At 42.9% G+C, this 27,497-nt stretch overlaps 1 protein-coding gene across 5 annotated transcripts in view; it reads left to right on the plus strand.

Moving 5' to 3' along the window:
- Window positions 1-27,497, plus strand: part of LOC118111007 (ERC protein 2) — a 148,988-nt gene that overhangs the window by 35,371 nt on the left and 86,120 nt on the right. For all 5 annotated transcript variants that reach the window (XM_035159224.2, XM_047340468.1, XM_035159225.2 and 2 more), the window contains 3 exons: window positions 15,987-16,124; window positions 20,118-20,306; window positions 26,420-26,461. In XM_035159224.2, the coding sequence (XP_035015115.1) occupies window positions 15,987-16,124; window positions 20,118-20,306; window positions 26,420-26,461 (369 nt within the window). The remainder of the gene's footprint in view (window positions 1-15,986; window positions 16,125-20,117; window positions 20,307-26,419; window positions 26,462-27,497) is intronic.

Below are 27,497 nucleotides of genomic sequence, written 5' to 3' on the forward strand. Positions count from 1 at the left end.
ATTGAATGTGTGTGAAGTGTCGGCTACTCACACTCCATCATTGTCACATATGGTGAATACACACACACACACACACCTGCTCTCTCTCACACACACACACACACACACACACGCCTGCTTGCATGGCATGCCTCTGAGCCTTTAATGACTTTTATAAGGTTAGCCATTTAGACAGGGCCGGTGGCCACCTGTGGTGCGCAGGTTGGCAATTCCTCTATAGACCAATTACACACACGTAAAGGTCCCCTCTCAACTTCCTTGTTTCCTCTCATGTCCTCAATTTAGATCTCCCTCCCCCCTCCCGCCCTCCCCCTTGCTGAGTTTAATGAAAAAGTGCTCCAAAGGTCACATGCAGTGCCATCGGTGTGTGTATGAATATGTTCAAATATATATTTTATGTTGATGTGACCTCCAGGTGTTTCTGTGTGACAAGTTTCAATGTGACCTTTCTGTGCACCCTATAGTGTGCTGTACTCCCACCTATAGCTCCTCAACTGTAGCACTTAATAAGCCTGTTTGAGCTGTTAAGCAGGGTTTGCCATCATTTAATACAATATAATAAAATGTATCTTTGGAAATAAAGTCTTTGCTATTGGCTGTCAGGCCATTTTGCAGGAAGTTCATGGTTTTACGTTAGTTAAAGGGAAGACTTGATATTTCAGTGTGTAGTTGTTCTGTGTTATCATCAGTTTCCCTTCTGGCTCTACTTTGCTATTTTGTTTGTGCTGTTTCCAGTTGTGTTGATGGCTGGTTACTCACAGTTTACAGAACGGCTTCCTCTTTCTATCTCTGTGTGTTTCTTATTTTCTTCTCTTTGTCTCTGCAGTACACTTACGACTTAACAGGCAAACTTATAAACCCTCTTCCCAGTAAACATTTATCTTTAAATTAAGCACCTATAAAGGACTACACTTTCTTGCCAGCATTAAAAGGATTTTAATACTAAACAGTATGTCTTTAATATTCCAGAGCTGTTTCTTATATGTGTTAATGTAAGATGAATGCCAGAAGTCTTATTTGAATGAAAAAACAGGCCACGTATATTTTACATTGGGACCCGACAGGTGTTTCACTCCATTAGCCACACTGTATACACTGACTGCAATCTGATTGGTTTTCCATGCTTCCTATTTCCCATCAATCCCAGGGGGCTATAACTTACAGTGCTGCATCCCAGGGGAACCGCAGGAGTGGAGTGAAGAGTCAAAGCTTGTTTCCTTTCTGCGCTTCAGACTCTATAAGTTACCACTGGCTTATTATAAAACAAACCATCGAGCTCCGGGTGTGTTTGCAGAATGTATGAAGTTCTCCAGAGACACAAATCCAAATGCCAAGCACGAATGTCCGAACTAAAGGGTGATTCTTCAGCGATGACGCTGATCTTGCATCCAGCAAATCAACTGTGATGAGGATGACCTGGATGCAGCAGCTTAAATTAGATTTGCCGTTCCCCCGATTTTGGCACAATTTAGTCTTTGCTGTCAACCAAAGCTCAAATAGCTCGTCTGAACAGGTCCATTCATCATCAGGACTTTTTAAAATGCAAGTAGATAGTGAATAAAAACTACAGCTGTCAGATAAATATAATGGTGGAATGAGTACAATATTTACGGGGGTATGAAAACCATGATTGCAAAAAATATTTGTATTTTAATTTCTTTTTACCACCTCAGTGAGAATCAGCATTTCTTACGAGATTAGTGTTTTCACCAACAAGTTTGAACTTTCCTGTAAGAATTTATTCATTTATTCAGACTAGTGCAGTGGCCGTTCTAAACCTGCCTGTTTGGAGTGAGCTGTTTGTTTGGCCTGTGGTGATGCTGGTGGCAGCTTTCTTCCTGGAGCTGTAAAAGTGACCTGCAGTAATTGAACCGTGGCAAGTAAAGAGCAGCTGCTGGACTCAGTCCACAGAACCCTGGAGCTGTGCCACCGCTGCTGCACAAAGAGCTGTTCACCTGTTCATTCGGAGTTTGGTGAAACTAGAATCAGGATGCAGCACCTCCAACTGGAGAATCAGTGTGATACTCACCCCAAATTGGATTCTGTAACGTTCAATCAATTAAGTTTTATAAATTGTGAGTGAAATTATTATTTTTGCCTCAATCCTCAGTATTGGAATAACTGCTCCTCTTCTTAGGAACTCCTCAGCCAGGTCAGTCGTGATGCCTGAAGCTTTATGTTCCATGTGTGCATCACAGTCAGGGGCATTGCAACAGGGTTGGCAAAGCAGGTCCTGAACTTGGAGGCCGCCCCTGAGAATGGTAATGTGCGAGGAACTGTAACGACACCATAACCCCCTAACGAGGCCTCATGCCGCCAACTTTCTGACAAAAGCTTCGTAATTTTACAGGTTTGAAGACTACAACGTCTATCAGGCATCATGGGGCTCAGTTTGGTTCGAAGTAGACCCCCACAGTGCAGTTTTGCCTGGGGCCCCCAAAATCCCTTGAAACACACCTCAGTGCTCATGCAACAGCAGAACACTACAGTGTACCTCATTCTGATATTCAGTTACAGGATTTATATTGTGATCCACCAGGAACAAATCCACTTGTCAAAATGCTGTCGACAGGAACTCTTGTCGAGGACTCTTTTTTTCACGTGGGCAGTAATTCCAATAAAAAACAGTGTGGGTCTGTGGATTACTCAGTAACACACACACACACCCACAGATGTTGCTTAATTGTTTTTCAAATGTGTTTTTTTTCAATGCTTCGAGCTGCACAAATGAAATTACAGTCATCTGTTGTATTTTGGTGGCGCCAGCAAAATTGGACAAATAGGACCTACTAGAAATAATATGGCTAGAACTCTGGAGGACAGGAGAAAATATGTTTCTTGTAATTTGGGTTTACTGACCCCATAATGTGTTATGACTGATCGTCGCATGATTTTATTTATAAAACCAACTTTGTTTTGGTGACGTTGTTCAAATGGAATTCAAAACTCAAATCACAGTTTAAAATGCTGTAACACCTGGACCCGTTAGCTACGATTTACAAAGTACAACTCGCACTTAAGCCACACTGTGTACTCATGCGTCACTTCACTGTCTGATTTGTTTTCCAAATTTTCAGTTTCCCAAGCTTTAACTTCCAGATCTGTATACAAGGTTGGAATCTGTCGGCCACTAAGTTATTGCATTCCAGTTGTAAAAGACATAGTCTGTCCCTGCGTGGTTGAACTTTTTCCTGAAACTTTTTAGATCTAAATTTTGAGGGCACATTTCCCCCACTAGAATAGCAACTTCTTTTGATATAATGAACCAGTCGAGATAAAGAAAAACAGAAATGTATTTTAAGATAACCTGTATACGAGTGCAGAAAATTGTGAAGATTTTCTTTCCACCTTGCTGTGTACAAGTACTACTTTTGTTTTATTACATATTCGCATGCGGTTAATCTGAGATCATTTAAAAGTAAATTCAGTGGTAGAACTCCTCCTTATTAGATTATCAACTCTAAATTGGTCAATTTAACACACAAGATATTCGGTCTCTGTCTCAAATTGTCATATTTTAGGGTTTAAGATGACACATCTCACTTATATCCACAAGCTCCTTATCTTCACGGCAAACATCATTTAAGTCATTGGATTTCTTGAATCATTATGTTTTCGGGTTGTCCGTCTGTCGTCCCATTCCCGTCTCAGGAATGCCTTCAGGGAATTTCTGCAAATTTGGTACAAATATTCACTTGGACTCAAGGATGAACTCACTTGATTTTAGTAGTTAAAGGTCAAAGGTCAAGGTCACGGTGGCCTCACAAAGTATGTCGATGTTTTTCTCAAGATCAGATAGAGGGAATGTCCTAAAATTCAAACTTCAAACAGTCACACAGACACTTCGAAGATGAACTGATTAGATTTTGGTGCTTGGCGGTCAAAGGTCAAGGTCACAGTGACCTCACGTCCCTGTGAATGGGATATATTCGTACTGCCCGTAAGGAATTTTAGACTGTTTTAGCCTCACACACAGTAAAACCACACTTTAATGTGTGAAAGTATCTTTGACTTTGTAGTTGACTTTTAACAATTGCCATTCTTTTTCCTTACTCTTTAATTCAGCTAGTGATACTTCAAATATATTTAGAAGCCATTACAGTGCAACACTGCAGAGACTGAACTAAAGTTCGCTATGCATCACTCATTGATGCCCTATGTTCTGTCGCTGGAAATTGGATTTTGATCTTTTCCTACAGGCTTCTCCAGGGACAGTCACAATGACTCAAAGCATGGCACCATGATGTCATAGCTGTAGTTGAACCCTACATTGATCCTAATAGTCAGAGGCTGAATTTAACTAAAAATAATGAGGACCTGGTCTTCAAATTTAAGAAAAAGTAACATGCGTATGCTCGGTTTGTGCGACCATTTTCAAACCGACGCATCGCAACACAGAACAGTGGAAGCTCTGTTTCAGCCCTTGGTCTACGAGACCATGACCAATGCATAATGTTGGATTTATTTATTTATTTTTTCATATTTGGTTCCCCTTTTTTTTTTCGCTGGGGGGGCAGGGGTGTGGGAGGTACACACGCAGGGCCGGTTGTGGTGCGGTTTTGGCATACATGCGTTATTCATGTTCAAACACTGTGGTCGTCTCAATCCATATTCATGCTTTTAAAAAGCCCGGCTGCGTGCTTGCAAGTATAGTATCCCCTATCGTGTTCCCTTCCTATAGCAACCACAGACGAGGAGATTCGATTACGTGTGCTTGGACCATGCAGGGCAATATGTGCATGTGTCTACACAGAAGGATTCCCTGTACACAAGAGTGTGTGTTGGTTATGATAGTGTCTAACGGGCCAGACTTTCCCAGCCCTGGTTCATTGCAAAATCTTTCAGCACTTCCTCTGGCCCGGTGTCATCGCTGGCTCGGGCCAGTGTCATTGGCACAGCCTCATTTTGATTGTGAAGAAAAGAAGAGAGAGAGGACCAAGATATAGTAGATAAACCGAGATGTTCCCTGGTCTTCTACATTTCCTTCTCTGACTGTTCACATTGTATTCATTTTAGCACTGATGCATATAGCGACAAGAAGTGCTTCATGGTCATGCAGAGGAACATTTTTCCAACATTAGTCCCACATTGATATGTGTGTGTTTGTGTGTCCAGAAAAATAAATTATTTATACAAAATTCATGTGCAGCTGCTCCAGTTTAGACAACATTTAAAACTGATGCATTAAGAAGAATGCTATACTTCGTTGGTGGCATCTGGTCGTTGATCAGCCTCAAAGAGCACGAGTCCCCGTGCTACTCATCGACCTCCTCTGGCTACCTATGGCTGCCTGAGTCAAATTGCAGTTACTAATGCTTGATGACAGAGCGACTTCTGGGTCTGAACCCAAGTACTTGAACTCAATCATATGAAGTTATGCTCCTTCTCGTCCACTCTGTTCCTCCAAGGAACGCCGTCTGGCTTTTCAATGCCTCCTAACAAGGCAAGGCTGTTCCCCTCTGTGGTTCCCTGATGGTGGAATGAGCTAGTCTCATCTCCTCTGAGAGCATGAACCTTCTAACAGCTCTTACACGACCAATATGCCTATATCTCACACTTTGGGTTTACCTCCAGCTCTGTCTTCTTGAACAGATTACCTCAACGTCTCCTACTGCGCTAAATCTTTAGTGTTGCCTTTCAGCTGTCAGTCATTCTGGATAAAGGTTCACCAAATTAGTAAATGAAATTGACCAGGTGGCCCGTGTACGGAGTCTTGACACGTCCTGCAGCGGCCGCAGGTTCGGTTCGACCCAGCCCTTTGCTGCATGTCTTCCCTGTTCTCTCTCTCTCTCCCCCTTTCACACTTAACTCTCTCTGATAAAATAAAGGCATGACGCCTCGTTTCAAACACAGTTTTTTTTCCCATGTCTGTTTCATATACGGACGCGGCCCCGTAGAGTTCAATGCACAGAAATACATTTCTTCACAGATGGATAGAGATGTCACTGCAGCCATGGGAGGAAGGGATCTCAGAGATCCTGGTACAGTTGATAACTCTTGACTGTAGGAGCATGTTCCGTGTGCAACCATGTGTGTGATCCTGATAGATCGGTGATGAGGCCACCAATGCCTTTCATCCTAATGGATTCCATCTGACCAATCACAGTGCAGAGACGTGGCTACAGATAAGCCTGCTGGAGCTGAGGAGGTTCCGGTAAACAGCCGGTAATAGCCCCCCCTCCCGTGTCCCCCTCTGCTCCTATCAGCAATCAGCCGAGGTTAATGGTGACGGCCCGGGGCTGGTTGATTGGAGCCAGGCTACACATCAGTCAAGGCAAACCCAGCGTTGGGCCATGTGTCCGACTACAGCTATTCAAGTCCATCTTCCGCCTGACCACCACAGGCACGCAGATCAAACTGCACATTCATTCTATCCGAAATCTTTGATGACTGTCCGGCTTGATGAAGATGTTGAACTTGACTGCGTCCTGATAATGACACAAGCCATCACTCAGGCTGACCCGGCGTGACCCAACCTGTCGGCAGACCACTGTAAGTGTTCTGTACCAAAAGAGCTCAGACTTCAGTGTCTGTTCAACCCGCTCAGATCGAAGTGAGTCACAGTTTGACTCTTTGGTCTCTGAGTTGAACCATATGAGTCTTTGCTGTATTTGACCTGTTTGACCACATCTTTATAAAGTGGAGCTGGTTCCAGGTTCCAGTCACACAGCTGGGTGGCCACAACCCTTCTTTTTTCTTTCTTTTGTGTGTGTGTGTGTCTCTCTCTCTCTCTCTCTCTCTCTCTCTCTCTCTCTCTCTCTCTCTCTCTCTCTCTCTCTCTCTCTCTCTCGTTCCTTCTTTATTTCTTCCTGTCTGTCTTTTTCCTTCCTTTCCTGCTTTCTTTCTCTCTATCTCACTCTCTCTCTTTCTCTCTATCTTTCTGTTTCCTTCCTTTCCTCCTTCCTTTCTTTCTTTCTTTCTTTCTTTCTTTCTTTCTTTCTTTCTTTCTTTCTTTCTTTCTTTCTGTCTTACCTTCTGCATTACCTTCTTTCTTTCGTTCTCTCTGTCTCACCTTCTTTGTTGTTTTTCTCTGTTTCTTTCTTTTTCTTTTCTTTCAGATCAAAGGGCTTCCATTCCCTCTCTCCAAAGAGGAGAAAAAGAAAAGAATTAATACTAATGGTGCTGGGAGCAGAGGAATAAAGCGTCGGGGTAATTACCCAGCAATCACAGCGGCATTCCGCAGCTGAGGGGGGCAGAGATAGGGTCTTGAGCCTAAAGAGCATGGACGTGGATCAACTTGGCCGGCACACACACAGACACACTCAAGCTCACGTACAGCCCGGCTCACACAAGTGCAATCTGTCTTCATGGAACAGCCCCCTGCTCATTCTGCCCTGTGGTCGACCAGGAGCAATCGCTATGAAAACAACACTCTCTTCGTCCTGCTCGCCGTTTTCTCCGTCATTTTCTGCCCGTCTGCATCCCTTTGTATGTTGTGTGTGTGTGTGTGTGCATAGGTGTCTAATTGATATGTATGAATGCAGTGGAGGGTCCGTGTGTGAATGACTTTCTGGAGGAATGTGCGGGGAGAGGGGGAGGACGTCTGCTTGTCATGTGTCTAAGTGCGGCCCCCATCGCCTGAACCTGGACCGACTTTCATAATAATCACAGCCTGATTTTGCGTGTGTGTGTGTGTGTGTGTGTGTGTGTGTGTGTGTGTGTGTGTGTGTGTGTGTGTGTGTGTGTGTGTGTGTGTGTGTGTGTATTCCTCAGAGAACAGCACTGTATGTACAGAATAAGCCACATGTTACAATGGATGTATAAGGAATTAGAAAAGTGGATGTGGTTTCCTGTTTGTGCATGGATGTGTTCATATGCAAATGTCTTTATGCACATACTCAATCAGCGGTCCTCGTTTATCAGGCTATTTAAATATTTTTGTTCCAGTTATTAAGATTGATTAAAGTTTTTTGGGCCTTTGACTTTCCAGACATTTGACAAAAACATCGACTAAAACCACAGCCCAGTTGTGTGAACACTATTTTAATAGAGAATCTTTTACTTAGCAATTCACCTTAACAGCCTTTGTTCTCTTGGGTCGCAGCATAAACACAGATTTATTGCAGCCTATGGAAATAAATCAGGTGCATCTATCGCTTACACTGCCTCTCAATGTGAACGGTTAATAATGTATTAATAATGCACACAGATAATTTACTTTTTATTAAGTGATAATAATTGAGATAAGTGGCATTGTATTTTATGCAGAATTAAATTTTGCATCAGTAGTTTTAGCCCAAATGCAAAATTAAAATAATACAGTGAACGTTTGCCTCACGTTTGTTTGATGGCAGCTGCACTCATCCGTGGAGGAGCTATGGTCTGGAATTCCTTGGCTCCCTCCGACAGTTTTGTTTGCACTCAGATTTTTTCTTTTCAATTTAGTTAAATTTGATGCCACTTTTGTTTCACTCCTTTCATTTTGCACTCTATTAATGAAATTACCCTCATGTTATCTGGGAATTTTTTGGTTCAGTTATAATATTGTGGGAAGTAGAAAAAATCCCCTAGTAAATTGGTTATGAAATAATATTTGTTTGTTCTGGAGAGAACTTTTGAGTTTGACTTTTTTTAAGATCTGACATTTGACACAGTTTCTCACAATATCCTCCTTTGATTCATGACTTTTGTCAACTTCGTGTATATGAACAAATTTTAGATAAAATTGGCTCATCATGTGTATTTGTGTGCATTGAGTCTGCTTCTTTCTCTGTATGCATCAAGTGTATGTCTGTCTGCTTTTGTATTTGTGCCTCTGCATTCAAACGGGAGTGTCTGCCTCGACGGACACAGTGCACCTTTGTATTTCTTAATAGCCGCTGGTGGTTAAGAGCAAAATGAATGTTGGGGCAGTGGAGAGGAAGTTGCTGTAAGAGTCACAGGTCTCGCTCGTAATCATTGTGAAACCCGTAGAAAACTCTGTCTCTTTCGATTGTGTCAGCACTTTGACATTTCTTTTTCCTCTTGGCTGTTGGGAAGTCGATGACCTATTTAGATCCTTACGGTGCACGGTCCTTTTTTGGTTTGGAGGTAGGAGGTTTGGTAGAGAACAGCACAGCAGATTTACACAGACATGCAGGTGCACGTTTTTGTGCAGCTGTACCCAGCCCTTTACTGCAGTCAAGTTTTGTCCAACAGACGAAAAACAAAGAAAAATAACTTTATTTGATTCCTTTATCGGAGAGAGAGAGAGAGAGAGAGAGAGAGAGAGAGAGAGAGAGAGATGTTTCAACTGCTTAACACAAAAAAGAAAAAAAAGTTCTCTGACAGAAATAAAGAATGACTTTTGCTTTACCTCGTTTAGAAAAGTGTGGGTGATTTCAGATCCTGAGCGTTGTACTTCTCGAGCCTCCCTTCTTTTTCTTCCCCTCTCGGGCACCACTCGTCTTATGAAGTCATTGTGATCCGTCGTTCCGGTCGATAACAGATGAGTAATGACGCCTCGAGCAAAGCAGCATGACATCAGGAAGGCCATCTTAGGGGAATTTGGGGAGAGGTGTCATTTGCCGCTTTAAAGGTCTCTGTATGTTCCTTCATATTCCCAGGCAGACGACTCAGCGTTCCACAGAGGTCCGAAGGGAACGTCACGGTTTTGAATAAATGCCGGTTGTCTCCTCTCAGTTGCTATGTGTGCAGTGTAATTAACATTTTTATGCTAAGCTGCTTATTCAAGGAAACGTTTGGTATGTAGAGTGTGTGTCTGTCTAAATGCTACGAGTCAAATCTCCAGCGCTGCTCTGCAAAGTGAAGTATTACATATCAAATAGTTTACTTACTCAAAGAACTTTGGGTATTTGAGTCTCCTCATGTGGTCGTGTGCCACTGTGCTGCCCTCGCACACAGTGGACGCTTAGAAAACAAAAACATACCACAAACCCAACATTTCTCATTTTCAATAAACTCAGGAGTTTTGTGAAAGTGGATATTTTTGGCCTGACGTCGAAATTTGCCACATGGGGGCGCCAGCTTACACAGTATCAATGCATCTGCAGTCCAGCGGTGGTGCTCATGCTGCTCCATCTCTCAGGCAGGGATGGGGCGGCGATGGTGGGAGGTGTTGGTAGAACAGGGGGTTAAACGAAGTGCATGTATCCACACCCTCCGCACACTGGAAAGGTCACTGTCCTCCCCGAGCCTCGTGACCACAGTGTGTTTCTCTTTGAAGATGCGCAGCTGAGTGGAGGAAGTCCTTTATTAACCTGGGAATCAACAAGCTCTGGTGGCAGGAGATGAGAACAGAGTGCAGGTGTACATGTTTACAGTGCACTATTACAGACACAAACACTCATGCACGCCCACACACTCATGCACAAACATCAAATTCCAAGTTTAATATGTACATGTTTTACTTGGATCGGAGTGTGTGATTGTGGAGTACTTAGTAGCAGCATTAGATTTCCAGTATGTAGTCTCTCATTAGGTTTCTGTTTGACTGTGACCTAGTTTCCTCTGGGGAAGTACACACTATGTTACAACACATTGTTCAGTTTGTGGTTATCGTCCCTCTGTGTGGCTCTATGTGTGTGTGTGTGTGTGTGTGTGTGTGTGTGTGTGTGTGTGTGTGTGTGTGTGTGTGTGTGTGTGTGTGTGTGTGTGTGTGTGTGTGTGTACATGCACATACGTGTCAGTGCCAGGATCTTTGGTTTTTACAACTATCATATTTTCAGAGGCGATGACAAGCGCAGAGTAACGAGTTGGGCGACCGATTATTGTTTGGGTATTTTTATTGTTCCAAAAGCGTTTTTAAAAATACAAATGATTGTATTTTTATGGCGGTCATGCACCACGCTGGTCTCCTTTTGTGTTCGGCAGAAATTATTCTTCTCGAGGCCACAGAGTTCTGGGTCTTAGTTTGGACGGAAGACTGACGGGTCGGCCGGGTTTGTGGTTCTGACGTTTTTAGATCACAATTTTTTCGTCGGAGGGACACAGGGCCTGATACCATTTCCCTAAGTCCTCTCCCACTACGTTAGAGCTCAGCTTGTCCCAATCACGATCATACAATACAGACTTGTGACCACAAGGCAACAGCGAGGCTCACATTGGGTTCATAGGCCCAGTGAACAGAGAAGGGAAATTGTTTTGTTGGCAGCTATTAACTTAACCTGACATGAATGCACGTTAGCTTTTGACATCCCCCTACTTCACTGTAAAGATTTTCCTCTTACTTCAGAGATAATAAATGCCATTTCTTCAAGTTTTGTTCCACCAAGAAACTGTCCAATTTCCCCCCCGATTTCACTAATTAATTAATAAATTATAAAAGCTTCATTGTAATCCATTTTTGTATGTACAACATTTCATGTCATACAGCAATGATTTTTAAAATCATAGTTGTAATGCCCCCTCTGTACCTTTTTTATTGTTTTACCCCACTGATGACTTTTCGGGTAAGCTGCTTTCAGACATTCTCCAAAGGGGCTGAATGTGTGAACGCAAATGTCAAAGTAAGAGCGTACGGGACTTTCAGTGGACTTCCTCATGCCAGCCCTGTAGAGAAACACTGGCAGAATGTCTGACAGAGCCGATGCGAGAACACAGCAGGGGATGCTCTGCAGGATTGAGAGTGGGCGCATCGATGACGTTTGCAACACGCGTCACAAAAGAAAGAAAGAAAGCAAATATATCCACATGAATAATCAGTGCCATACACGTACAAGGCACTAAAAAAGATGTAAGAGAGTTTTCTGTGATTAAAGCCGACACCAGTGTCCAATGTGCTGCAAACATTTGTGATCATGCAGTGGATTTAATACGTTACATCCTGCCTCCTGCTTGCTGCACCGCCTCTCATCTGAATGCTCCTTTCTGAAAACAGCTTTAGTCAACTATTACCCTGCAAAAGCTTGTAGTGTTTAAAAATCACTCGTCATGAAATCTCTACAACCGGCAGCCTCTAAAATTGTTACATGACTGTACTTTTCCACTGAATTTTTTTAGCTGTACCGTTCAAGTCAAGGTCAGTGGAAGGTAACTGTGCATCAACACTCCCAAGTTTCAGGGGAACCTGGTCCCGTCCTATCAGCTGGTTGATAAAGTTATCGGAGTCAAAACAGTGCGGTTGTAAACAGCGGGGAGCCACATGTGTGCGGGAGATGACTGAGGACGACGTCATCATTTCTCAAGAGGATACACACTCACTGAGACAGGCAGTCCACACACCGCAGTGCCTGGCCCATAGAGTCATGGTAGCTGCCTATCGTAGGTGGTCTGCTTCAGTGGGAGGTGTGTGTGGTTGCAGAGTGGGATGACATATACACAGCGGTTTAATGATAAAAGCTTCTGTGTGTGTGTGTGTGTGTGTGTGTGTGTGTGTGTGTGTGTGTGTGTGTGTGTGTGTGTGTGTGTGTGTGTGTGTGTGTGTATATGAGAGTGTGTGTGAGAGAGAGACAGAGAGACGCAGGAGGGTAGTTTGAGTTAGCCTCATGCACTGAGAAATAAAATGAATGACTGTCCTCATCATAACAACCAAGCTACTGGGGAGGGCCCCCTCGCTTTCAAGAAAAAAAAGGAAAAGGAAAGACGCGCAGCTGCCCCTCCGCCTCGCCTGTCCACAAAAGGCATTTCTCTTCTGAGAGTGTGTTTTGACTTTGAGAATTCTGACAGAATTCCTCGCCCTCTTTCCCATATCCGCGTCTCACGTGACTCGTTCTCAGCCACCGGCTGCGAGGTTTAACGTTGTGTTTTCTCTGCACAATTTCACAGAAGGCCCGAGCGATGGAGCTAAATATTTCATCCAGTGGTTGTTGTTTTGCATGAGCAGGCCAAAGCAAACTTGGGCCTGGTGAAGAATGTAATCATTTATCTAAGACCAGAGGCGACGTGCTCAATCTGACCTGAAACAGGGCTCTGTGGCGCCCACAGGGACCGGGAGCAAGAGGATATGCATGAGCGCAAATGTATATGATTTGGTGCGTGTTTAGAAAAAAACAAGGTATGACAAGCGGCGGAGCTGCTAACTGATATTTGTTTGTACTTCCTTCTGTGTTTACTGTATGTTCAGATAAGCGCGTTGCAGCGTCTGCCTTGCGTGTTCTGCTGGGGTTTCACTTGTGCTTGATGATGTGGAGATGGTGAATGGTATAACACATGAAGCTTTAGCCTGCAAGTGCCCACTGCCCTCGGAAAATAAATCATCAGCCCACTTACTTTAACCAAAGAAACATAGGAGAATAAATCAAGTAGCCCATATAACCCTCGCCTCTTTCAGTTCCTCTCACAGTCTCTGCCCTAAAACTCCATCTTACACACCCATGGCAATAATGAACTGCTGGGAATTTGATCTGACTTTGGTAGTGTGAAGCTTTCCCATCATTCCCTGAAGGGTTTAATGTCCCTCTATCGCTTGTGCGCCGACCAATCAGAGCCTTCAGCTTGGTTGTGTAATGACTGTCATTAACCTATCAAGATCTGCCGTAGGGTACTGGTACTTGTACTTTTTTCCCACCCCCTCCTGCCGCTTTCCCTCCATTTCTAAAAACCAAGATGTCTCCTTTAAGTCCTTGTTCTTGCCCTCCGGGGAGCAGAGAACACCAAAGTCTACAGTCTAATTGGATTCATTTGTAAAATAGCTGTGGAGATTTGGACATTATCTATCTATGTACCCATGACTGGAATGCAGCTTATTCTCCCCATTGGAGATTTTTTTTTACCTCCGTCACCATTTCAGTTAAAATGTGGTCTGTTGATGGCCTGAAGGGCTTTCCCTTGTTTTTATTGGATTCTCATGTTCATTAAATAATGAATTCTTCAGTGCATATGTCTCTCTTTTGCACAGCACAGTCCCTGATCTGAGAAAGGACCAGTTGGGTCAAATATGGTATTAATGTTTCGCAGCGGTGAGTGAATGGTGCTTTGTCTGTTTGTGGAAAAACCACTGAGGAAGTCTGAGGAAATGCTCTGTGCAGGAGTCTCAGGGGGTCTGTTGACTTTTCAAACTACGCTTTTCTTTTTTAATATTATATTAACTCATCATTTAAAGGAATATAGAGTTTGCTCATGGTGGTTATGATAAGACACAAGCAGGACGGCACGTCAGCACGTCCTGTCACCAGTTGTGTTGTCCCTTTTGTGAGTACACTTCAAAATTATGAATGCAACATGTGAGATCTTTTATATTCTAGAAATCAGAAACTCCAGGGTTCAATGAACAAAACAACTGACAAAAACTTTTTGATGTGGAGCAAAGGTACAGAGAACAGTGTTTTGGTTTCACGACTCAGTTTCTGGTATGTCCAATATTTTCATGGTGCCACGTGATCGGTGGACATGTGGACGGATCGCAATGCTGCCAAACTCTTGGAAATGCCATTTTGACTGATGGTCAAGACACTGCTTTTTCACATGAATGGTGTAAATATTGTTATTTTGTTGATGTGCTCTGCTCTAGTGACGTCTATTGCACTTCTGTCCATCGAAGGTTCAGGAAAAAGGATGTACAGATTGTTAAACCTTATGAGGCAACTTATAATTAGTGAATATGGGCTGTACAAATATAATTAGATTTGGTTTGATTTGACTGCACGCTCCCTCACGGCTAACAACATCTGTGACTTTGTAACGTTTGACGTAAATTTGACATCTTGTAGCGGCCTTTTATTGTGACTAGCCCCGAGACGCACCTGAACGTGGGAGGGCTCTCTAACATGAATTTAAACAAATTTGTTAATGAAATTTAAGAGAAATAAACCAGTGTGCTTCAAAAAAGACTATATCTTTATTTTAACCCCTAGACTTTCATTGCTTTGCACTGTGTTCTATTCCAGCTGCATCTGCTAGTGTTTTGCCTGGTACAGCTCGGGGCTTTTTGCTGTTTGTGTGTGTGTGTGTGTGTGTGTGTGTTATAGTGTGTGTACTTGTGTGCCTGGGTATTTGTGTACGTTTGTGTTCTGTTTTGCAAATGATCATCAGATAAAGGTTGTTGAACACCACAAATGGCTATTACACCACCACTTCAGCGACATGAGGTTAGCCACAGAAAGGCCGATGCAGAGACACAGAGCTCTCTTTTAACGACCTCTGCGCACGGATTAAGGCCCACGGTGCAAGTACACTCAGAGCGTGTCCAGAGCCACTTCTGCCAGTTTAACGCCAGAGAAAATGTTTGTACGTAGTCTCATACTTGGTGCAATCACTTTCCGCTGCTCAAGATAGCAATACGCCTGAGAACACATCCTTTAAGCCCAACACGCCCATGGGCACTTAAGGGGTGCATGGGCATTCGCTGCAACATGAGCACTGGATGGGAAAATGACAACTGCGTCGGTCTGAAATCAGCAAAGACACTTGTTTTGCACTTGTGCCGAGTGTGGGCTGAAGCTGTTACAGTTTATCACTGTTTTGTCAGACTGTCCAGTGTTTAAACTGCTGATGTGGGTAAAAAAAAGCATTCAAACTAAAATTCTGTTTATGCTTAAGAAAGCCGTCTTAATCTGGTCCAAATCTTAATACCACAACAGGAGAAAAAAATTACACTGTACAGGATATTACTGGAAACAATCTTGAAAGCTTGTGCCAATCGTGATGATTTAAAAAGAGCAAATAAACAACAAACAAAGGAACAAAGCTGTCATAGCTGATAGAAACCAAGTGGGTTGATGCAGCCCTGCCTCATGCTTCTTCCTCAGAGGCTTGGTCGTTTACACCCTGCCACCAAGCTTTCGACTTAGAAGAAGAATTAACTTCTTCTTCCCTCATGAATCCATCCATAATTGAGCTATAACCCGAGCTATACAGTGGAGGCTTTCATTGCTGCTCATCTTTGAGATGCCCGGCCAGAGTGGAAGACATTACAGCAGGAAATTGAAGAATGCAGCCAGAGGCTGAGCGCACTGTTCATGGTCTAGGTTCATCTTCTTGATGAATCAGTGGCCAATGGAATAATTTATGTTTGTGGCACTCCGTGATTCTTTTATTATTTGTGCCATTTTTGTGCTTGTTTCACATCAACATGCTGCTAATCGTGTTCTCTGTCCTTCTTTCTCCAGATTGAGAACCTGCTGGAGCAGTTAAAGGATAAAGACAAACAGCTGGCTGGGTTGAGGGAAAGAGTCCAGGGCCTGCAAACTGACTCCAGTAACACAGACACAGCCCTGACCACACTGGAGGAGGCTTTATCAGAAAAGGTACAGAACAAAATGAGGGATGGGGGGGGTCATTGCTCTGTTGTTGAATGCATGGTGTGTGAGCAATGCTGTTGATGGAGAGGCTGAAACTTGTTTGTCAGATGTTGACAATAAAAACTCACAAAGAAACCATTAGACCACCACTTGGCCTGGAAAGGTATGGAAATCTTTACGCATTGGGGCACACTTGTCTTTCAGGAAGCTGGTCTACGGCGTACAGCTTAATTAAGTTGCATGCTTTGCTATGACTCACTGCCATAATTTACAGACACAGCCCTCTAATTTATAGACCTTGGACCACACTAGATGAGGTCCTGACTGAAAAACAGTAAGGGGGAGATGGAGGCACAGAAAGAAGGGAGGTCTAAGGTGAACATAGACAGAGGATTAGTCCCTGTCTCTAGCTGCGCTGAACATAGGGAGGGAATGATCTATAGAATAAGAGGAGGATAGAAGTTTCTGAAAGGGGGAGGGAGGGAAGAATGGAAAAGCCGAATGGCAGAAGAGGCACAGCTCTGATGGAAGAGGTGGCCTCAGAATTAAGGGAGGCAGAGGTCAAGGAATGCAAGGGTGGAGACAGAGTAAAAAATGAGTGACTTCTGCAAAGGCATATGGAAGAGGAAGAGAAAAAACAGAGCCGGAGTGAGCAATACATTTCCAAAGACACAGACGGATTGAAATTCAATTCAGCCCCACAAACTTATATTGGAAAACATGAAGCAACAACTGTCAGATAGTGAGAGAGATAATGCAGACACGGTGTGATGTTACTTCTCAGAGGGGATATGTACACTCCAAGTCCAAAGGTATTTTAATAATATCGAGTTTGGTACTCCTTCTTTATCAATTGGATTTAATTCCATACTTTATTTTTTAAAATTTGCTAATACTCAGCAGGTATAAGCACAGGTCTGTATGTGGCTTCATGCATAGGAAGACGCACTGCAGCGAAAAAGCATAGAGCTAAACGAGCCTGTGGTTCAAGGTGAAGTAAGACTTGCTCCACATGGGCGGATGGGTGAGTGAATGGATTGGATGTTGGTCGTAAACATTCAGTGTTTGTTGTTTTCTGGCAACGCGATGGAGCAGCTGGTCTCCATAAAGCCTCACCTCAACACTACTGAGCTATAGCACGCCGCCACAAACACTGGATGATGAATGGCCGCGCTGGCCAGTTTGGTGTTTTGTTTTCAGGAAAATGCACCGCGTTTAATCGCACAGGTCACCTACCCAATAAAAACCCCGTCGATTTTACTGTATTCCTGAGGAAGTAAGTTACTTTCGAGAAGCTGGAATGCTGACGCAAATTCCCGCTTTGAATAATGGTGTTTTTTTCCTTTTTTTCCCCCCTCGTCTACACAAGCCTTTGGCGATGTGTTTATGGATTTGCACTCATGGTTACAGGGTGCCAGCGATTTCTAATTGAAGACAGGCTCGAACGCAGGACAGGTTTGATGTTGCATTGTACTGACCATGACCGTGGAGATGTCAAACCCAAGTCTGCGAGTGTACACACGCTACCTTGAACTGACTGGCATGATTTCAGAGTGGCTCCATCTTGCTTAGCTTTGTTGCATGTTCAAAGTTGTTGGTACTGCAGTCTAAAAAATGATTGCAGTGCAGGCTAAAAATGGTTCCCATTTACATGTTTGTTTGTACTGGAGGCTAAAAGATGGATGCTGGTTTACATTTTGTTGGCACTGGCTGCTGGTTACGAGTTTGGAGAGTTCCCTCTTTGGACAGATGTGCATGTCCAACAGCACTGGGCTGGAAAAAGGGCTGCCCCAGTTTCATGTGGTCCAATGTACACACACTGTATATGTGTACTTTTATGCCTTTGGATTTGTTATTGCATATTCCTGTTTGTAACAATAGGTTAAGTTGTCGGTCAAGTGTGTTTTCATGTTAGGGAAGGAAGGAAAGTATTCAGAATGAACCCTCCATGACAGAAGTCGACTGGCGGATAGAAATCCTGCATGTAGCGTTTGCAAACCAGTTTGTAACGGTTTGGGTCAGAGTGTTTTGTTTGAAGCTGTTTTAAAGGCATAGAGAATGGCGAGAAAGACCAAAACTCAACCTCTCTTGGTTATACATGAATAAAATAGAAAAAACTGATGTAAACAAAAGTTACTCCTCAGCGGAGGTGCAAAAGAAAAGGAGGGAGTCATTTGCGCAGTCTGATGAAGTTGCTCCCAGAGGCGACACAATAGCTCTTAAAGGCATTTTAATTTAAAGTCTGTAAAGTCGATACAATATCGGTGCTGAGTCAGCCAACAGCGACTCCTTATGAGAAGTACTTTAAACCGCATGTGTGTATTTATGGCTGCCTTGTTAGGCTATTTGTTCCTCTGTTTGTGTTGGATTTCATTTTATTGAATTACACTGAATAAATATCCATTCAATCAAGAATGGCGCTCACATCATTCTATTAATAGACTAGATGTTGGCTGATTTGTGTTTCGCTGTGTTTACATCATGACTGACACGGTGCGAGGAATTTTATTTAACTTAAATTGATCTAAATTTGTTTTGTTGCTGACAGACTTTGAAATCAATAGCATAATGGCTCAATAAACTGTAAATCTCTTTTTGTGTGTCGGCCCGTTTGTTTACCCAGAAACCACTTCTGATGCTGGCCACATATAATTCAGCTGGTGATGAGGAGAACATTGGCGAGCTTTTCAGACATTGTGGTCAACGCAGGGTGTGTGTAATGTGTTTACAAGAGCGAGTGTGTGTGTTGCTAATCACACACCCTGTCACAAACCTGCTCTTGGAGCCAGTCGCTAGCCACAGTGCTGTGGTTCTAATTAACAGGCTGGGGCATTGTGCCCGTGCCGAGCCCTGCTCTTTGGTGTGTGTGTGTGTGCGTGTGTGTGTATGTGTGCGCGCCTGACTGTGATGTTATATGTGTGTTTTGTGTTGAGTTTACGTGTGCTCCACACTTAAGCCTTATAGAGGCAGGTTTTATTATCACATTCTGCTCTCATTCCACTAAACCCCAAACATCCTCGAGATATTTCATAACGTGGGGAAAACACCCAGGACCTATTAGCCACGTGGTCTCTCACCCCCTCTTTTCTCTCTCTCTCTCTCTCTCTCTCTCGCTCTCTCTCTTTCTCTCTCTCTCTTGCCCTCTTTTCCAAAAGCCCACTATGCAGTGTGTTACTGTGCCAGGTCTAGTTAGTGGTTGTATTTGTCCAATAACCCAGGGGTTTATAGCTGCCAATCATGCAGCGATGCCACATCGTAAAGCCTTGTTGCTGAGCTGTACTGTGTGCCTAAATAAACACCTGAATAAACACCTTGATAATCACTTCAGTCCACACCTTAACGCACACACGTACATCTTAGCACACGCATCTACTACACACACCTTGCGTGCTCCGCCACCCATGGTGTGGACGTGGTCTCCGGCCAATGCCCAGAGCCGGGGTTCTCCTGCTGTCTGATGTGATTAGAGGATAGAGAAAATTACGACGCAAACATTCCAGCCTGGTTTATCAGAAGGCAACGTGGAGTTGTTGGGAAGTGATCTACAGTGCTGTCCAATCCACTCCCAATAAATCTGTCTCTGTCCCTCAACCCCTTCCATTCCTTCTCTCTCTCTCTCTTCCACTTGGCTCTGACCTCCTTGGGTCCCATTGTTATTTATTATAGTTGGCACATTATATCTATATGTATATCTGCATAATGTTATATGTTATTTATGACAGCCATTTATGAGTTTGTCTTTGGCTGCACTTTGCAGAGCATGATGTTGAGCCTATTCAGCAAGAGACTGTCCCAAATTTTTCAATAATGATAGGGAGGAACTGTAATCACACAGGGCTGACAATCTGTTGCACGCTGGAAGCCGAACAAGTTCCATTTTATATCATTTCATGAATGTGGACAAGCCTTTACGTAGATAATAGCCATCGAGGCCTTTACTGTATTCTTTATCATGCTTCTCGCCAAACTCTCTTTTTCCGTGTTCTTTTACAATCTCAGGAGCGAGTGATTGAGAGCCTCCGGGAGCAGAAGGAGCGGGAGGACAGGGTCCGGCTGGAGGATTCGGAGAAGATGAGGAGGGAGAACCAGGAGTTAAAGGACAAACTCTCGGCCCTGCAGCCTCCAAAACTGCTGCAGAGCCAGACCACAAACCCCAGCCTGACCCAAAACCAGAGACCTGATGGAGAGGTCAGTGTGGAATGTTCTGATGCAGTCACAGTATCGTAGGCAGGGAGGTTGAGTAGATATCGAAAAAAACAAGGTGTGTGAGGGGGTAGTTTGTAAGTGTTTGCTATTTTTACTATTGTTGCAATCACCCCCGTAAAAAAATACTTTTATCTGAAATATGCAAAACTCTTTTCACAAACATCATGAGGCTTTATAATTATTTTTTTTATGGTAGAAAAATAATTAACTTTTACAAGCACTCCGCAGTGGTTGTAATATGCTACTTGTACCCTGTATTTACACTTCTTACACCTATAGCAATAGTAATTCCACTCTCTTACCTCCCGGTGAGCATCCACAATATTGTTCGCAACCCCCCTATAGCAAAGGGCCTGCCTGCACTTTGTCCCGAGGGATGAAGGGATGAATTAAGAGAGAGTGATTTATGGACGTAAAAGATCCCTCCATCCCCGCTCAGGTGCCAAGTCAGAGGCCTTGCTGTCTTTTCTCTCTTTCTTTTCCCTCTCCCAGGCTTACAAGCCAGGACAGACCCTCGCCCTGCCAGAATTTATGAGAATGTTTTCTTTTATTCTCACAAAAAGCGCACGCACACACACACACCCACACACGTCTCATTCCTGTGAAATGATATCTTGTTGAACGTTGACGCGGAACCACATGAAAGGGACGGCAGCTCAGAAACTCTTTGTAGCGAGCAGCTTCACACTGCGACAGAAGTGTTGCCATAGTTTGGCCGCTCTATTTACTCGGCCGCAATCAGACCTGTTATGTAAATTTACAAATTCATCAGGAAGACAGTGGATAATTGCGGGCTCATGTCTTTGATTGGGGTTGTGTGTGTTCACGTGTGTTTCTCTCCGTGCACCTGTGCATGTGTGCCAGCGCAAAAAACAACTGTTGATGCTCGTGCGTTGCAGACGTGTGTGAGTGTCGGCATGTGTTTAAGTGGGTTGGTGTGTTTGTAGTGCGGTGAATTGTGACAGGTTGTGAGGCTGTGGATCAATGCATTTCTCCTATGGTAGTTGGAGGGGGGGAGCTTAACCAGACAGGAAGCAAATCTAAGTTTAGCAAACTTTAATGCTCAAGTCTGTCAAGGAAGATTAGATGATAAAGGCGAGACGAAAGTTGCAGTGTCTGAGTTAAAATTAACTTAAATGACATAGCTGATTTAATAGTTAACTGATTTAGCTATAGAATGTAATTTGAAATAAATTTTACTGATAAATTCCTCCAGTCGTAGAGCTATATGCTACAGTGAGTAATCAAGTACGCATACCACCAGCATGGCACTCAGATGAGGACATACCGCCACCAATTCAATAAAGCAAAGTTATCAAATTACACACACTTTACGAAATCAGTCCCCTAAAAAAAAGCCAGATTTTATTCTTCAAGATCCCAAAATGTTCCCTCTGAAAACTGTGAAAATATTGAGATACCTATTTACTGACACATACTCCATCTTTCCAAGTTTCGTGGTAATCAGTCCTGTAGTTTTTGTGTAATCTTGCTTAAAAAAACAAACCAAACATAAAACAAACGGACAGGGGTGAAAACGTAACCTCCTCTGGCGAAGAAAAAAAGAACAGATAACTACTTCCAGTCGCCGCAGAGCTTAAAATGACCGCTGCTTAGAGTCCCCAGTGACCCAATCTGATACTGCTGCATGGACTGTTAACACTGCAGTAACGGTCAGATTCCAAACTCCAGTACATTATGCATAGCAAAAAGCCACAAGCCAAGGTGAAGGGAATCCAGCACAAATACAAATTAAAATGACAATCAAATAATACAAGTGAAAAGACAGTTCCAAGCTATGGTCAAGCCCTCACTCTTCGCCGCAGCCACCGCCACCCTCGGCCTCCCGGAGATTTGCTGCCTCGTCACTCCGAAGGCCCTGTGGTCACTCATCTCCATCAAGGTGGTGGAACGAGCTGCCAGCCAACGTCAGGAATGCAGACATACAGTTCATCTTCCACCACAGGCTGAAATCCTACGCTTTCAGATTATACCTCCGCACCGCACACTAGCACTTCTTTACATTTCTAGAAATAACAAAAACCAAAATAAACAAAGATAAAAAAAAAGAAAAAAAATCAGCAACCGTAGCATGTGCTGTGGTTTTGAACACATTTTTTCTTTTCCTCTTTGAGGTATGCGCCTATCAAGTATGAATGCACATGCTGTAAATTGCTTTGGACAAAAGTGTCTGTGAAATGAAGGTGATGTAATTGTGGTGTAACAGTACAAAAGGAAAAACAGAGTTATTTAGGAATTCTTTTTTAAAGACAATGATTCATACAGAAACTATGCAGCAAAATGTGCTTGATATTAGAATGACGAACTGTCAAGCAAATTAGCTGAATTCTTCTTCTCAGGGTGGATTCAGGTAATCTAGGACTTTCTTTGCAATTTTTAATTTCTACTACTTATTCCGATATCTGTTTTACACAATAGAGTAAAAATATCATACCTTTCTGTAATCCTTAAGATGTTTTCTAACCTCACCACAAGAAAGACTGGAGATATCTTACTCAGAGGAGACATGACGCAGCTTTTACTGTTCTTTGTGCCAAAAAATACAAAAATGTATTTGATAATCAGGGACACATTGTATCATCCTTTGAAAAAGCCTATGTCACCTTTCTCTATGCATGTAAAGCTCAATATTATTATTTTTTTTAAAGCAGCATAAAAAATGCAACTTAGAAAATGTATTCATATTAATGTGTCAAATAAATATTTTTCATAAAGAACACTATCTTAAATATAGAAACTATGAGATTAATTTAAAACTTTCTATTAAAGGTGTATCAAAATATTTAAAAAAATCGAAAGGAAAAATAACAATTTACAGTTTATTCGTTCTGTAATTTTCCCTATTGGAGCTACTCAGTGAACAAACAGTCCCTGCAGGTGAGAGACCATAATCATCGATCACCCCATTGTGACATCAGCCCCATGAAGTCACGTGATTTCAGTCACATGATGTCCATGCAAAACCTGTAGTTAAAGTCCTGTTGACTAGATTTTGTTAGAACAGGAAGTAAACAGACTGGGGCTCTCCTTTGTAGTGCTGTCCGAATGTTGAGTGACATTTCTTATACCCTACATAGTGCAGTCGTTGTTTCCCACAATGCATTGTGAAAAGTAGTGTGCAACAGCCCAACATGTCGTACAAATGTAAATAACAATCAGAGCAGTGCATCACAGCACAAATTGTGGCAAACACGTTTATTTCTACATTTAACATGTAATTCACCATGTTTTTTTTTTTTACCTTAAAGTATTATTACTTTAGTGTAAACTCCCTTAAAATACGGACACAGCCACTGTCAGGGTTTGAGAAAAACATTCCTTTTGTAACCTCCAAAACAGGCCTCACATACAGTAAATTACCATTTATCTAAAAGATGTGTAAGAAATTCCTTCATTAAACATTAATCAAAAGTACTTCCCCCCAAAAAAACATGAATCATTTTGCCTGACAAACACTGATATGTTGCCATTTGCCTCTCAGGCAGATGTGGAGTGTTTGCCATCAGGCCTTGTACACACACAGTGGCCCTCTCACTGTATCTGCAGATGTTTGTATTACTGACTCAGTCAAGCTGTTAGCAGAGCTTTTTATCTTGACCCCAGAGCTCCTCTGCATCATCATCCTCTTCCCATAAAACAGTATTTGTTGATTCCGAGGGTTAATAAAGGACGTCTGGAACTAAACACCAGCTCTTCAAAGAGAAAAACCGTAAAGAACCTCAGGGAAGACGGTGACCTTTTCCAAAGAGGGTGAGTTTAGAGTGGCGAGGACGCAACACACCTCAAATGACTTCTGAGTTCTATTCAAAAGACAGTTTGGTCTTTTTAAACCAGGTTTTTGTTTTACCTACTGTCTTTCTTTTTTGTTGCCTTTTCTCTTCTCTTCTTTTTTAAGATGATACAAAGATAAGAAGAATCAGACTCATTGAATCATCATAATCATTGATCTTTGCACTGGCAGAGTCAGTACAATGAGATTGAATGCAATCATATCTAAAACATAAAGTGACAGAATACACCTTTAGAGGTGAATGGTGTTTGTGTAAAAACTACCCAGCCTCAGCATTGCTGGGTTTTCTCTGACCAGTAGTTAAATAATCCAATGCAGAGTCTGGTGGCCACACATATTTAACTTATTTGTAATATTTACACTTCAGAGAAATTCCTAGGAATGATAATAATAATTTCTCTGACCATATATGTAACCGTATCTTTACTGGCCTTCCCCCTCCTGTCATAATATCACAAATTCCTGCTGAACCCGCCGTCCTTGCAGCCCCTGCGTTCTGCCCGTGTGTGCGTGTTTCCCACTGTAAGAACATAACAAACTCTGTCCCACTTAGGGCTAATGCATTTTGGGCTCTCTGAGATTGGCCTTGATGTGTGTGGATGAGTGTGTGGGGTTAGGTGTGGAGGTAATGGGGTGAGGATGAGGTCAACAATGATTCTGCTTTCCCTCCACTTTTCACCGGATTTTGTGCAGCCATGTATACATGGGTACACGCACAGTGATGAGCAATGGGGGCTCTTTAGGGTCATATGCTATAAGGTATTACTGTAGACAGGTCATAGTCAAACCGATCTCAAAGCCAAACTGCCATCGTCTGAGGGTGAATTAGCCTCTGGGGGCAACAGCCATTATTTTGGACCCCCAGACGGTGGCGAGGGTATCTTCCATTCACCGTACATCTCCGTACACCGGTCGATCGTTTCTCCACACAAAAGACAGCTAGGTGCTTTAGTTCCAGACGACATGTTGGCAAGTAGCTGATTTATTTCAGTCAATTTATTCCACCTCTTTTTCTCTTCACATGGACTGTTTACCTGCTTTAACTAGAAACTGGACCACAAGGCTTCCAGTCACAAAACCGTGTCCCTCGCCTGCAGATTCTGCAGATTCACATGCAGAATATGTTTATAGAGTTTATCATCAAGCTCCATAGACACACATGCTTTACTCTCGTAGAGCATAGTTTGCATCCACAAATGTGTGAGCAGAACACATGCAAGAGTCCACAATAATGCAATGATTGACACATATTTTACACATTTACAGATGTAAAGCTACCTCATAATGCATGTAAAGTGATAAATCAATCATTTCTAGTGCACTGAATGCCACAGCCATATATTTGCATATGCAGGGGCAAACTTGTGCATTGTGTTCATTTGGTACCTTTGCCATAAGTCATTTGTTCAGACTGGCAAGTTGTAATAGTTAACAGACACTCCTTGTTTCTTTTGTAATGGCACACTCATGTAGAGCTACTTGTACTGTCCCAGATTTATGTAGACCTGACAATAAATTATCCAGAGTGTGCGTGTGTGTGTGTGTGTGTGTGTGTGTGTGTGTGTGTGTGTGTGTGTGTGTGTGTGTGTGTGTGTGTGTGTGTGTGTGTGTGTGTGTGTGTGCGTGTGCGTGTGCACTTGATGATGTTTAAACACGTGGCCGCCGCTGTCTCAACAAGTTAAACAATCTTCACAAACACAGCAGACGAGGTAAAGACCAAGAGAAAGAGGCAGAGGAAGATAATTCTAGGTTACAAACTTCCTCTGGGATATTTTTCTCAGAGAAGAAAGAATTCATCAGTGTGTGTGTGTGTGTGTGTGTTTTTCTCCTCCAACATTTTACTTAGAAGAAAAAAAAAATGGTCTGTTTGGTGGTCTCATAAATTCGCAGCCAAACAGAGGGAGACAGTAATTTTATAATGATAATGACTGAACTCAAAACTCCACATGAAGGACGCCCCCGGGGAGGCAACTGATAGAAGCAAACCACAGAAAAGCAGGCATCAGACGAGAGGGAGCAGAGGGGGGTGATGACGGGATGAGAGCGGATGAGAGTACAGATTGGTTCTGCTTCAGCTAGATTGTGACCCTGACCACATATGCATGACTTACCTTTTCCTTAAGGTTGTAAAGCTTTTCATGTGATTTGATCTCACGTCTGACCCTGTGTGACTGTCCAACCGCTCACTCCGAGGGGATGTTTGAGATCATTTACCCGACAGTATGTGGTTCTCATACTATATTCTCACTCTCCATCTGTCATATCTTGTTGTGTTAACTTCCAGGTGCCAGCCAGAGTAGACGGGCTCCCAGCTGTAAGCCCCACGGTATGCTCTTTGACATTTTATGCCTCTAGTTTGTTTGTGCTTCCATGTACTTTGTGTGTGTGCATGTGTGTGCGTGCGTGCGTGCGTGCGTGCGTGCGTGCAGAGGCCATCTTAGGACATCTCCAGCTCAGTTTGTCTGGCTCTGCTCTCTCTTGCCAGATTTGGCTCAACTTTAATCAGTCTGAGCTGCACTTTGTTCTGCTCAGCTCAACACGCATCAGCTCTGTCTGTCCTTATGGCCATTTCCAGCCATATTTTGTCATTTGTTTATTTACTTGTTCAGTCTCAGCTGCAGCGAAGGTGCCAGCCTGAGTCTGGGCAGCTCACATGTAAGCAATGCAGCAAACGAATGTGTTTAATGTGTTTGTATAATGCTATTCCTCATTTGTGTTATACTCTGCTGCAGTCTTAATTGGCTAGAGTCTCAGAACTGTCAAATAAACAGTACTGTATTTATGGAGGGTACAGCTTTATGATTATGGTGCTCATTTTTATATAATTAATTGTTGAAGGTAGGGTTGGTCATTTATTTCTGAAACACATTTTATCTTAATTGTTGAAATCTTTTTCCCGTCTGGAAAAAAAAAGCAAAAAACCTGGTGTCTGTGGCCCTCGCAGGACTGTAATAAATACATATCATAACATTCATTAATCATTACAATTTGACTTGTATCAAATTGTAAATGCAATGATATCCGTACCTGTCGGTCACTAAACGACCTTCCTGCTTCTGCAACAACAGCAACAAATCCTCCGCATTATTCAGAGTAAGAGATGGAGCATGCTGGGCGCAGGAGGCAGAGGCAGGAAGTGACGTATTAACTCCGCTGCGGAGATCACGTGGTTTTCTTTACAACACACAGACACCATCATCGGCTCTTATTCCCACAAACTCTCTTGACATCTTCGGCGGTGTCTTCCTGGAGATATTTGCTTTCTTTCTACTAGGAGGCCCGGCGGAGAAAGTCTGCAGATAATCCGGCGTCTCCCACTCAGACATTTGCGTTCACACATGCACGTCCTCCAGGAAAAATAG

This window comes from Hippoglossus stenolepis, chromosome 6 (assembly GCF_022539355.2).
Source record: "Hippoglossus stenolepis isolate QCI-W04-F060 chromosome 6, HSTE1.2, whole genome shotgun sequence".
NCBI classification, from domain to species: Eukaryota; Metazoa; Chordata; class Actinopteri; order Pleuronectiformes; family Pleuronectidae; genus Hippoglossus; species Hippoglossus stenolepis.